This window comes from Trachypithecus francoisi, unplaced genomic scaffold (assembly GCF_009764315.1).
Source record: "Trachypithecus francoisi isolate TF-2019V2 unplaced genomic scaffold, Tfra_2.0 Lachesis_group19, whole genome shotgun sequence".
NCBI classification, from domain to species: Eukaryota; Metazoa; Chordata; class Mammalia; order Primates; family Cercopithecidae; genus Trachypithecus; species Trachypithecus francoisi.
In genome coordinates this window covers 44,296,038-44,308,449 of record NW_022681464.1, presented here as the reverse complement: position 1 = coordinate 44,308,449, position 12,412 = coordinate 44,296,038, and the positions used below count along the sequence as shown (strand labels likewise).

At 46.0% G+C, this 12,412-nt stretch overlaps 2 protein-coding genes, 1 long non-coding RNA gene and 1 other non-coding gene across 7 annotated transcripts in view; 2 read left to right on the top strand and 2 right to left on the bottom strand.

Moving 5' to 3' along the window:
• Window positions 1-745: 745 nt before the first annotated feature.
• Window positions 746-4,026, bottom strand: LOC117064149. The gene is made up of 2 exons (XR_004429286.1): window positions 3,968-4,026; window positions 746-916 (listed from the first exon to the last, which is right to left on the bottom strand). It is a non-coding gene; the product is annotated as an uncharacterized LOC117064149 (long non-coding RNA).
• Window positions 1,983-2,089, top strand: LOC117064317. Its single transcript, XR_004429380.1, has one exon. It is a non-coding gene; the product is annotated as a U6 spliceosomal RNA (small nuclear RNA).
• An 8-nt stretch (window positions 4,027-4,034) lies between the features above and the next one.
• LOC117063821 (translation initiation factor IF-2-like) lies at window positions 4,035-5,833 on the bottom strand. The gene is made up of 4 exons (XM_033177670.1): window positions 5,824-5,833; window positions 5,036-5,777; window positions 4,187-4,286; window positions 4,035-4,090 (listed from the first exon to the last, which is right to left on the bottom strand). Exons 1-2 carry the CDS (start codon window positions 5,831-5,833, stop codon window positions 5,203-5,205), a joined length of 585 nt encoding a protein of 194 aa, XP_033033561.1. The 3' UTR covers window positions 4,035-4,090; window positions 4,187-4,286; window positions 5,036-5,202.
• The window catches only part of PPP4R1 (protein phosphatase 4 regulatory subunit 1), a 73,773-nt gene continuing 66,620 nt past the window's right edge, over window positions 5,260-12,412 (top strand). For 3 of the 4 annotated variants that reach the window (XM_033178346.1, XM_033178348.1, XM_033178345.1), the window contains exons 1-2: window positions 5,742-5,887; window positions 6,098-6,142. In XM_033178346.1, the coding sequence (XP_033034237.1) occupies window positions 5,881-5,887; window positions 6,098-6,142 (52 nt within the window). In that variant the 5' untranslated portion in view covers window positions 5,742-5,880. Of the gene's footprint in view, window positions 5,352-5,741; window positions 5,888-6,097; window positions 6,143-12,412 lie in introns of those variants that run through there. The other variant, XM_033178347.1, reaches the window with a different exon arrangement.

Here is a 12,412-nt window from a genome sequence, read left to right as displayed (position 1 = left end):
TTTATATATATGGTAATATTACCATCGGGGGAACTGGTGTGAAGGGGACATAGGATATCCTAGCACATCATTTGAAACTTCATGTAAATCTGTAATTGTTTCTAAATAAAAAGTTAGAAAATGTATTAGCTATCTAGTCTGGGAATTGTGTTGTGTCATTGTGCTAATATTTTTCTCACCAAAGGAAGGAACCAAGGACCAGAGACACAAGCAATTTGTTACAAAGAGTTACAGAGAAGTGAAATGAGAATGGAAGTAATTTCTTCTGAATCATATTACCATAGAGCAGCCTTAGTGTGAAGGGAGCTTAGAATTAGGGCAGTTAACCACTGAACTTATCTGGGTTCGAATATGTGGTTTGCTATGGTTTATTTCCTGGTTCAACTTGACTCATTCATTCAGATTCAGAATAATAAATATTTAAATGTTTAAAATAATAAGCATCTAAAATGATAAGCATTTCCTCCACACGTACACTGTGCTAGGCATTGTGGAAGCCTCTCCCATATTGCTTTGAATGCGATTGCAACTAAAGCTTTCTGAATTCTAAGAGAAAGGCACAAAGGAAATTTACTACTGCCACTCTAATCCATTTAGTGCTCACTGTTTAAACATCTTTGTTTTCTCTTAATGAAATTAAAATGTGTGGAACAAATTGTATAGGATGTAGTGCCTCTTCAGTGGGGAATTCTTTTGCCTCTACTAACCTGGAGCATTGGGAAAAGCACGGGAGTAGGGAACATAGTGGATAAGAAAAAGAGAGTTTATTTTCCTTTATACTCAGTTTACAGTAGTGATTCCAGCAGGATGCACTCTTTTGTTCAGAAAAAGATGATGCGAAGAAACTTGGAGCTGTGGCTGATGACCTTGGGACAGAGCTGAGGTTCTGTTGCATTCTTGGGGCAGTATTCAGCTCCTGTAAATGCAGAAATAACAGCCCTGAATCAGGGTAACTCTGGATAGAGCTCAGTTCTGTAGGTATTTTTCCCTTTCCCTCCCTCCCTTCCTTCCTCTCTTAGGTCAGTGTGAGAAAATGTCCCTTTAGCTGATGTGAATAAAGAGATCAAATATATTTGAAAAACTATGAAAGCTCTAGGAAAGGCTAAGGCTTCACATTCAGAGTGTCACCTTTACAGGGAGCTTTAAAGGGAGACAGAAGCAGCATAGACGGGAGGACATGTAAAATTTCACAAATGTTTACCTTTATACAATTTTTTTTTTTTTTTTTGAGATGGAGTCTCACTCTGTCGCCCAGACTGGAGTGCAGTGGCACAATGTCAGCTCACTGCAAGCTCTGCTTCCTGGGTTCACGCCATTCTCCTGCCTCAGCCTCCCGAGTAACTGGGACTACAGGTGCCTTCCCAGCTAATTTTTTTGTATTTTTAGGAGAGACGGGGTTTCACCGTGTTAGCCAGGATGGTCTCGATCTCCTGACCTAGTGATCTTTCTGCCTCAGCCTATCAAAGTGCTGGGATTACAGGCGTCAGCCACTGCGCCCGGCCTTACCTTTATACAATTTATAGAAATGTATAGGAGGCTTTAGGTAAAAGACTGGCAATTAATTTTTTTTAATTGTTCTTTTTTTTTTTCTTTTTTGTGAGACAGAGTGTCACTCTGTGTCCCAGACTGGAGTGCAATGGCGTGATCTCGGCTCACTGCAACCTCTGCCTCCTGGGTTCAAGTGATTCTCCTGCCTCAGCTTCCCTAGTAGCTGGGATTACAGGCATATGTCACCACGCCCAGCTAATTTTTTGTATTTTTAGTAGAGATGGGGTTTCATCGTGTTAGCCAGGCTGGTCTCAAACTCCCAACCCCAGGTGATCCACCCACCTCAGCCTCCCAAAGTGCTGGGATTACAGGCGTGAGCCACCACATGCGGCCTAAAAATTGTTCTTATTTGAAAATGAGTCTATGAGGGACATTTTGTCAACTTGGTTTCAAAAAAAGAGATGAATGAAGTGAATGGTAAGAATTTGTTTAATGTGCTCATTTCAGCAGCACATATACTAAAATTAGACTGATACAGAGAGGATTAGCATGGCCCCTGCGCAAAGATGACACGCAAATTCATGAAGCATTTCATTAAAAAAAGTAAAGAAATATTTGTTCAAAAATCATTTTTGTGGCCGGGCGCGGTGGCTCAAGCCTGTAATCCCAGCACTTTGGGAGGCCGAGACGGGTGGATCACGAGGTCAGGAGATCGAGACCATCCTGGCTAACACGGTGAAACCCCGTCTCTACTAAAAAAAAATACAAAAAACTAGCCGGGCGAGGTGGCGGGCGCCTGTAGTCCCAGCTACTCGGGAGGCTGAGGCAGGAGAATGGCGTGAACCCGGGAGGCGGAGCTTGCAGTGAGCTGAGATCCGGCCACTGCACTCCAGCCTGGGCGACAGAGCGAGACTCCGTCTCAAAAAAAAAAAAAATCATTTTTAATTACATAAGTATTTCTCCATTTTTCAGATTGTTTCTCTTTTCATCATTTAAAACAATAAATAATAGATCTGTCTTTATATACTTTCAGTTTCAGGAATGATAATTCTGAAGAAAAAAGTGAATCGTTCATCACCGATACAAAAATTAACAAACATGATAGTGGCTAGCAACGTCAGGTAGGTTTGATTTCTTAGCAATGTTTTCCCCATGATTTTTTTTTATGTTTGTGTGTGGTTGAAAAGCCAAACACATTAATTTCCAAGGCTCACTGGCTGCTAAGAAAAATTGTCACTGTGGCCAGGTGCAGTGGCTCCTGCCTCTAATCCCAGCACTTTGGGAGGCTGAGGTGGGCAGATTACCTGAGCCCAGGAGTTTGAGACCAGCCTGGACAACACGGCAAAACCATGTCTCTACAAAAAAATACCAAAATTAGCTGGGTGTGGTGGTGCCCACCTGTAGTCCCAGCTACTCAGGGGACTGAGGTGGGAGGATTGCTAGAGCCCGGGAGGTGGAGGTTGCAGTGAGCTGAGACTGCACCACTGCACTCCCGCCTGGATGACAGAGCAAGACCCTGTCTCAAAAACAAACAAAATCCCTTCAATTATCATTTGGAAGAGGACTTAGTCTTAAAAATGCAGGCCTTAGTACTTACATAGTTGGAGGATGCTTTTAGAAAAATGACTTGGGGGACACTCCCCCTATATTTTACACATTTCAGTGGCAGAACAGGATAACAATTCAGACCTCCTGTATGCTCTGACGACGGACAACACACAGCTGTGTCATCCTCAAGCTGCACTGCAAGTGAAGCTGGGGTAAAGGTATGTAGAACAATGATTGGTATTATTTGTTTAAATATTATTTCTTATAAGAAGGCAACAGAGTGCAGTTTGTAAATACTGGTTTAAAAACTCCTTTCTTTTAGAAAGGAGAATGAGAGAAAGTGAAAAGTAAAAAACACATACTTGTGCTGAACCATGAATGATACCGTCACAGAAATATCTAAAAACCATACTGCTTAAAGGCACTTGTTGCAATGTGTAATTCAGCTAAGATGATAATCAAATGCATAGCTCTTGAATACAGAAAACTGATACAAATCCTCCTCCTTTGCTGCCGTGCCCACAGAATACTGAGCGAAACCTCACTGAGGCCTAGCTACCAAAGGCAGAATTAGTGGTTCCGTATCCTAGGCTAGCATTTGGTACATAGCCCCTATTTTATCATGATTACTGAGAACTGTTGAGTCTAACTCGACTGTGTAGATCAAGACAGTTTGATTGTAGTGCATCCAGTGGCTGAAGCACAGTTGGCACTCTGTAGATTTTGTGTTGTTGCAGTGAGATCACCAGTTACTATAAAGAGCTGATTTGGGCTGGGTTTGGTGGCTCACACCTGTAATCCTGGCACTTTGGGAGACCAAGGCCAGAGGATTGCTTGAGGCCAGGAGTTCAAGACCTGCCTGGGCGACATAGTAGACCCACATCCCTACAAAAATTAAAAAAATAAATTAGCCAGGTGGAGTGGCCCGCACCTGTAGTTCTAGTTAGCTGGGAGGCTGGGATGGGAGGATCTCTCGAGGCCAGGAGTTCGAGGTTACAGTTGAGTCATGATTCTGCCACTGTACTCCAGCCTGGGCTACAAGGCAAGACTTCGGCTGTAAAAAAAAATTTTGTTTTTTAATGAAAAAAAGAGCTGATTTGGCTCTTTCCCCCCCCATTTACCCAGAATTGCTAAAGTGGTAGATACTGACAAGGTATCTCAGCAGGGCAGGATTCTCATGGTTTGAGTCAGTCGGGACCAATTTATGTTGATGTGAATTTCTAACTCCTTTGTCATTCTGAGTGTGTCAGCTGAATTCACGTAAGGGCATTAAGCAAGGAAGAGAAACGGCCTTTAGTTTTAACTATTTTATAGCTGAGAAAATTAGACACATACTCGGAGTTACGGGGTCTATTCTGATTTTTATTACTCCTAGAAATTTCATACAGACTATAATCTATCTTGTTAGTAATATCTGATAGGGAATTTTTTGGAATAGCTATGTGTAGAAACTTTTATTACACAGATTTAGGAATCTCAGAGGATCTGATTCCTTAGTCTCTAAATCTTCAATGGCATTACATGCCAATACATTGTCCTCGGTCAAGATTACAACGCAGAAAGGAACAAGCTAATTAACTATTTAGAATTCCCTCTCCTAAGAGACCACATCGACAAATTGGCACCATAACACAGTTTGGTGTTTTGTTGGTCACTTTAGGATACCACCATTTTGGAGGCCTTGGGTGGAGCTGGGGATAAAGCCATCGAGGCAGAACCGTGTCGGAAAACCTGGGTTTAGCCCCACTTTGTACTTGGGTGTTTGAGCTAATCGCTTAAGTCACGTAAAACAACAAGACTAATAAAGTCTGGGACACAGACTTTAACACCTCAAGTGCTGCCAAAAGTATTTAAAAGACAAAAGCGAATCACAGGCACCCTTCACCGAGGACCTCCTAGACATCAAGAACCGTGCTAGGTTCCCTACATTCTTCATTTAATGCCAATAACCCCACGAGGCAGGTATCACCTTCATTCTACAAACGGGCCCCACTCCTACCAACTAACTGGCTGATTCAGGATCTGACCCCAGGCCTGCCGACGCTCCCGCTGGCGCATTGCCCGCCTTGTCAGCTCGAGTTAGCAGGACGTAGGAGTAAAATCCCGGCGCCCCAGACTTCACCGTGCTGCACGAGGAAGCTGGCTAGAAAGGCATGACTTTGTCAGTCAACCACCCCGCAGCCGGGCCCTGGGCTTTGTTAGCAGCCACTTGGCGAGGGCCCCGGGCGGGTGGGGAGGCGGCGCTTCCTCCAAGAGGAGGTGGGACCCCGGCTCCGCCGACCTCGGAGCCGCCCCGGCCCCGGATCGCCGACGACGTACGTGCAGGCCTGGGGATGGGGCGCGGGCTACGAGCGGCGCGCCCGCCGAGATGGCTGCGGCCTGCGGGGCGGTGGGCGAGACCGGTGACCCAATAAAGCGGCCGGTCCGCGGGAGGCCCCGCCCGGCCGGGTTCCGGCACTCGCCGCAGGGTCCCGGCCGGCGGCAGTTTGCGCGCCACCGTCCGCAGCGCTCGGCGTGAGGGCGGCTTGGGCCGAGGGTGTGAGCGCGCGCCGCCGGGCCGGGGCCCGGCCGGGAGCAGGGAAGGCGGGAGACGGGAGCGCCGGTCGCCCGGGAGCCGCGCAGAGGGGCAGGCGGGGCGGGGCGCGGCCGGGGGACCAGGCGTCCGGGAGCCGCGCCGCCCGCGGCAGGCCCGGGCCCTCGGCCCGCCCCGCGCGCGCGCCCCCGCCAGCCCGGCCCTCCTCCTCCCCGCCGCCCCTCCCGCGCGCGTCCACCGGCTCCCCGGCTCGCGCCGCTCCATGTAGCCCCGGATCCCCGGGCGGCCGCGGAGGAGGGGGCGACCACAAGATGGCGGGTACGTGGCCCCCTGTTCTCCGGGCGGCGGCGGCGGCTCCTCGCGCCCACCCGCCCTCCGCCGCCGCCCTGAGTGGCGGCCGGGCCGGGGCCGGCGTGGGGTCCCGGCGCGGGGAGGCGCCGCCGGGGCGGGAGGGCGGGCGGTGGGGGCGTCGCGCCGGGCCCCGGGGCGCTGACCGGGCCTTTCTTCTCTTCTCTCTCCTCGGCGCAGACCTCTCGCTGCTCCAGGAGGACCTGCAGGAGGACGCGGACGGATGTGAGTGGCCCGACCTCGCGGTGGCCCGGCAGCCCGCGGGGAGCGGCCGGGGAGGGCGGGCTGCGGCGCGGCCTGGGCCGGGCCCTGGCTGGCTGAGCGGACGGTGGGCGAGGGCGGCCCCGGGCGGGCTGGGGTGGCGATTTTGGTGGGAAAATCTCGCGTCCGTGAGGAAACGGCGCGCCCAGGTTCCGCTGGGGGAGGGAGACGCCCGGAGTAACGCCCAAGTTCGCTTTCCGCCCTTCGCTCTCCTCTCCCGGCGCCCCCGACTCGCCTGCGGGCTCGGCAGTGGCGCGGCTGTTTTGGAAGGAGAGGCCGGTGGAGCAGGGTTTGAAGTGGGGTTTGGGTGTGTTTCTGCCCCTGGTGTCCCCTTCCCCCGTCACTCTAGGAGGGAAGAGGCTCGCGCGGGAGGTGTGTTTCCTTAGAGTCGCTCTTCCAGGAGCGCCGGGGGGCAGCCTGGGCCCGGCTGGCCGTCTGGGCTCCCCGACCCGGTTTCGGATGGAGGATGACATACCTGTCATTTTACTCTGGCTCGTAGCAGTTTCTAGATTGCTGCCGATTTGATTCGTGGATTACAGGAAGGTTAGAAGGTGTGGCCTCGTCAGGAATTACTAGGTTTGAAGAGCATATTTCTTCAATGCAGATACTCAGAAATCACCCAGCCCTCCTTCAGTGTTAACAGTGCAGCCTGCCTTTGAGGTACTGAAGTTTTTACAGAGTTGACGTTTTTATTTTTAAAAAGACAAAGTTTTTGACGTATCCTGATGGCGACGGAATTGATATTTAGAAAGGAATTTTTCGTCTTAGATGTACTTTTCTAAGTCTCAGAAAATAATTTGGGTCACGATAGAAAAGACAGAGTTAAGCAGGTTTGTACTGAAAGAAGTGACAAATCGCAGTTAACTTAAAATAGTTTCTATTCATGCTCATCTTCCAAAATAGTGACCCATCAAAAAAACCAATAGGTTTTGAGGTGCATTTTAAAAATGAAGAGTGTGCAAAATGTATAAGCGTAGATCACGGGATACGTAAGGGACCAATACATTGTTCTGAGTTGAGCTGCTAAGCATAGTAGAATTGTGGTCTGTTCAGTGGAAAGCCTACTGGATGCTGAGATTGACTGTCTAATACCTGTGTAAGTAATTTCAGAGATGGTTGCAGTTTGAAATTACTCTTTTAAATACTCTGTAGTTAATCCTTAACATTGTCTAATGTGGTTCCGTTACTCAGAGTAAACTTAATTTTTAGATTCCTGGTTGTTTAAAGTAAGGGGCATTTACTATTTAGATGGATTATCTGAAACGAATAATTTATCTTTAAAGTAAATGAACCACATCCAGACTTTTGTTAAGTCTGTGTTTTTAGTGGGGTGGCTCAAAACAGCTCTCTTAAAGGGAGCAGTACTCATGTAGTGAAGGGCAGCTTTCACATTTTATTTAATGTTTACCTTAAGCCACTTCTCTGCCTAATAGTAAGTTTGAGATATTGTTTAAGGCAGCTATTGATTTCAGATCTCTTGCCAGGTTAGGATTGGAGAAGTGGCCCTGATTATGTTACCTCGAGGAGGGCTTTTTATATTTATGTTCGACTTCGTAAATAGAAAATTCATTCATTCAGCAGATATTTATGACTGTCTGCAGCAAAAACTTCTCACTCCTGCAGGATGAAATGCAGTGTCAGTTTCTTCCCTAGCCCCCAACAAGCGCAATGTAGAGCGGAAGGCATACCTGTGAAAAATTCAGCCATGAGTTTCAAGACTCTGCCCGGTACTGGGGATGGAGCTCTGAGAAGGGTGGGCACAACCCATGCCCTCTAGTGGTTTACAAGGAGTTTGGAATCTAGGTGTACGGTACTATTACAGTTACAGACTTGGACCCAGGCTGCTCTGTTCGTCTTAGCAGGGTCTTTTTGGGCAGACTCGGGCAACTCACTTAACCTTCCTATGCCTCAGTTTTGTCATTTGTAAGTAGGCGTAGGAAATATTACCTGCTTCATAGAGTTGTTCAGGGCTGCACGTGAGTTAGTGCCTCTGAAGCACTTGGAACAGTTCCTGGTAAACAGCGATCATTATGACTATGTTGCTGTTATGAGAAAAGAGCAAGGGAAGCTTAAAAGAAGAGCAGAGGAGGAAACACTGATGTTGAACCTTCCAGAATGAAGGTACTTACAGATGCTGCCAATGCTTGCAACTAACTTTTTTTTTTTTTTTTTTGAGATGGAGTTTCACCCTTGTTGCCCACGCTGGAGTGCGATGGCGCGATCTCGACTCACCGCAACCTCTGCCTCCCGGGTTCAAGTGATTCTCCTGCCTCAGCCTCCTGAGTAACTGGGGATTACAGGCGCCTGCCACCACGCCTAGCTAATTTTGTACTTTTAGTAGAGACAGGTTTTCTCCATGTTGATCAGGCTGGTCTCAAACTCCCGACCTCAGGTGATCCACCTGCCTCGGCCTCCCAAAGTGCTGGGATTACAGGCAGGAGCCACTGTGCCCGGCTGCAACTAACCTTTTAAAGATTCTGTTTCCTATGCATTTTAATTTAGGGTAAAACAGACATTGAAAACACAGTAGTTATTTGCATATTCGTAATTTGGTTGAAGGCTTTGTTAGAGTAATTGCTTATTTTTCTCAGTTACTAAAGTTTTTGCAGGTGATACCTTTACCCAGAACATTCAGGAACAAAGGACCTTTGGACATATGGCCAGTTGAAGGACCACTTCCCTTCTCTTGTGAAGGGAGAAAGAATGAGGAGGAACACGGGGCCCTGGTGCCTCCTTAGAGCAAGATGGTTGGTAAGGGAGTGAGAAAGCTGTCACATCCTGGAGAAGCTGGAGAAGGTAGAGGACCCGAAGGTAGAGGAATGGAGCTTGGGCTGCCCTTACAACGTGATTGTTATCTCATGAGCCTGAGTTTCTCTGTCTATGGCAAAACTCCAGAGTATGGAGGCCAACCTCCAGAGTAGTTGTCAACAAGTCGTACTACTTCAGCCAAGCTAGGTGTAAGTTGGCCCTTGGGATGGGAAGAAATTATTTCTGGTCAAGCTCTAGAATCTTGGTTGCCCTTCCTAAGTGCAGAACCTGGGCTATGAGGGAAGAGAGAGTAAGTTCTGTTGTGCAGATGATCTAGGAAAGGACCTAGCTAGAGTCTAGGACTTGAAAGAGGGGCATTGCCAGACATTGCTAAGAGTCTTCCGTCTTTGGATTTGGTTTGTTTTAAGCCTATCTCTGTATAGAGGCATAGAGTCAGTGAGAAGGTTGGTCAAAGACTGACTTGACTGACAACCTGTGGAGGAAAATGGATGGTATTGTACTTGTATCTATATCCCAAAAGGTCATAAAGGTAAGTAAATGAAATCATTATCAGGTACTATTAAATTTAGGAGAATAGGCTGGGCGTGCTGACTCATGCCTGTGATCCCAGCAGTTTGGGAGGCCGAGGTGGGCAGATTACGAGGTCAGGAGATCAAGACCATCCTGGCCAACTTGGTGAAATGTCTACTAAAATACAAAACAAAATTAACTGGGCGTGGTGGCGTGCACCTGTAGTTGCAGCTACTCAGGAGGCTGAGACAGGGGAGCTGCTTGAACCTGGGAGGTGGAGGTTGCGGTGAGCCAAGATCGTGCCACTGCATTCCAGCCTGGTGACAGAGCAAGACTCCGTCTCAAAAAAAAGTTTAGGAGAATAATGCAATAAAACTATATGTATTTAAGTTTAAAAGTGATACTTTCAAGACTGTATCATGAAATACTTTGAATTTCAAATTGAAAGCAAACCAGTGACGCCATTTGAATATGGTTATCTCAGCGGATTTCAGAGTTGGATAAACCCTCTTTAATTTTTTATATTTAATTATGTTCATTAAGTAATGGGAGACAATACAAAATTGTAGATGTTTAGAAAAAAATTATTTCAGATTTCTATTTTAGTTTCCAAAGATGCAATTTTGATTCACATTTAAGTTGGTAGATGTCTAAAATGAAATGAGACTAAGATACAGTTAAGATTTGATGAGCTAATGCTTGTAAAAATAATTTCATTTAAGGAGTTTCATTAGAACTTAAACTTTTATCAAAGCAGTATGTTGAATATCATTTTTAAAGAATGGCTATGTAACAGTTTACAGTGCCTTTCATACACAGGTTATTCTTCACAGCAGTCCTGTGATGTGTAGGCTATGGTATTCTAATACTAATAAGTAAGTTGACTAATGCCCAAAGGGAGTAAAGAAACAAAACTCCTAAGTTTAGATGGAATTTTAAGCTAGGCCTTCTGATTCTCAATATCATATTTTGAATATTATATTTTCTTAAATGGCCCAGTTTAAAATATTGATCAACCCGAACTTGTAGAGGCAATTTCTTTGAACCCTTTCTTAAAGTACCCTTGAAACTTAATCTGGGATGCTGCATGTGGTTTAGTTTACACCTGGAGAATGATAGAGAGGATGGAGCTTGGGTATAACGCAGCTTATTTAGTCGTTAACTTTTGTTTCAGCTATAACTAAGTATAGAAAAGTTTTTGAAGCTATGTTATTGAGTATGCCATACAACCAATTTTTTTCATATTGAAGTTTTGGAATCCTTTTACATTATGCTGTTTTTTGGGTTTAAGGGCAGTGTTGAAGTAGAATGAAGAATGGGTCCAGAACTAACTGAGGGTAACCGCCTAGACCGCACTCTGTGCAGAATCTCCAGGCCCTCCTACCACTTTTCAAAATCAGTTCTGCTAAGCTTAGAGTCCTTGCTGCTGGGGGAGGTGAGGAGCAAAATATTGGGGCTGTATCCGGTAGCGGCCAGGGAATCATTCAGAAACCTTAGGAAGGGGCCCTTGAACATGAATGATATTTAGGAGTATTGTTAAATAGGGATTTGGGGGAGGGTGAGTCCTGAGACCTGGTAGCCTGTTTTGACTACTGCCAAGAAACCTGGATGGAGAAGTCTTTATTTAGAGATAATATCATTGATACACTAGAAAAGAGTGCTTTTAAAATAGTTTCGGTGGTACCCACGTGTGTAGGATCAGTTAATGATACCTGGGCTAACAACTCCCCACATAAAAGTGAGAGAGAGAGAAACCCCTTTGTAAATATGCATGGGCCTGTAGCGTCAAGATCCACTGCCCTTCCCCGTCCAAAAAAAAAAAAAAAAAACCAAAACACCTAAATGCATACTTTTTGTTTGTTCCTGCCTGTGAAAGATAAATAGACCTCAGGAGGTAAAGTTCAGAAGTCTGCCGCCACTTTTGTTTGATCTCCGGTTTATTATTTCTGGTGCTTTTCCCTCAGTCTCCTCAAAACAATGAATGTATGTTTATTAAACTACTGTTACTTTGCTTCCATGTTTGTATTATATCTCTTTTTTTATACTTTGGAGTAAAAGAATTTGAAAGTTCCTAAATTTGAATTAGAGTTTTGTTGTTTTTAAATTGGATCTGAGAATAAACCTAACTTAGTGTTTTGGGCAGAAGTCTAGATGGCACACCTGTGGAATTTTGGCTAAGGAGGTATTCCCTCCAATTGCTATAAGAGGGTCTGGAACCTGCTCTGCTTTTAGCACAGATCTTTGAGCTGGTGAATCACCAATGCTTTTTCCTCCACAAATTCATTTCTTAACTCTCCTAATTTTTTTTTTTTTTTTTTTTTTAAGACGGAGTCTCACTCTGTCGCCCGGGCTGGGGTACAGTGGCTGGATCTCACCTCACTGCAAGCTCTGCCGCCCGGGTTTACGCCATTCTCCTGCTTCAGCCTCCGAGTAGCTGGGACTACAGGCGCCCGCCACCTCACCTGGCTAGTTTTTTGTATTTTTTAGTAGAGATGGGATTTCACCGTGTTAGCCAGGATGGTCTCTATCTTCTGACCTCGTGATCCGCCCGTCTCGGCCTCCCAAAGTGCTGGGATTATAGGCTTGAGCCACCGCTCCCAGCCAACTCTCCTAACTTTTAAGTCAGCTTCTTATCTCTCTAGACTAAGGAGCAAACTTAACTTACTTTCTGGCTTTATTGATATGAATTTGGTTGGTATTTGAACATCTATCATGAAGTCATTCTGGAATATACCTCAGTATAGTTTTGTGGAGGGGAAAGAACACTGGGCTTGGTAAGCCTTTAGACCTGAGTTAATATTCTGGCCCTGCCGTTTATTCTCTTTAAAATCTGAGCAAGTTAACTTTTTCTCAGCTTTCTATCTTTAAAATGTTGATGGATTTTTGCATCATCTCCATTTTTTTTTGCTATTACAAATAAAGCTCCTATGAACATTCACACACAAGTCTGTGTGA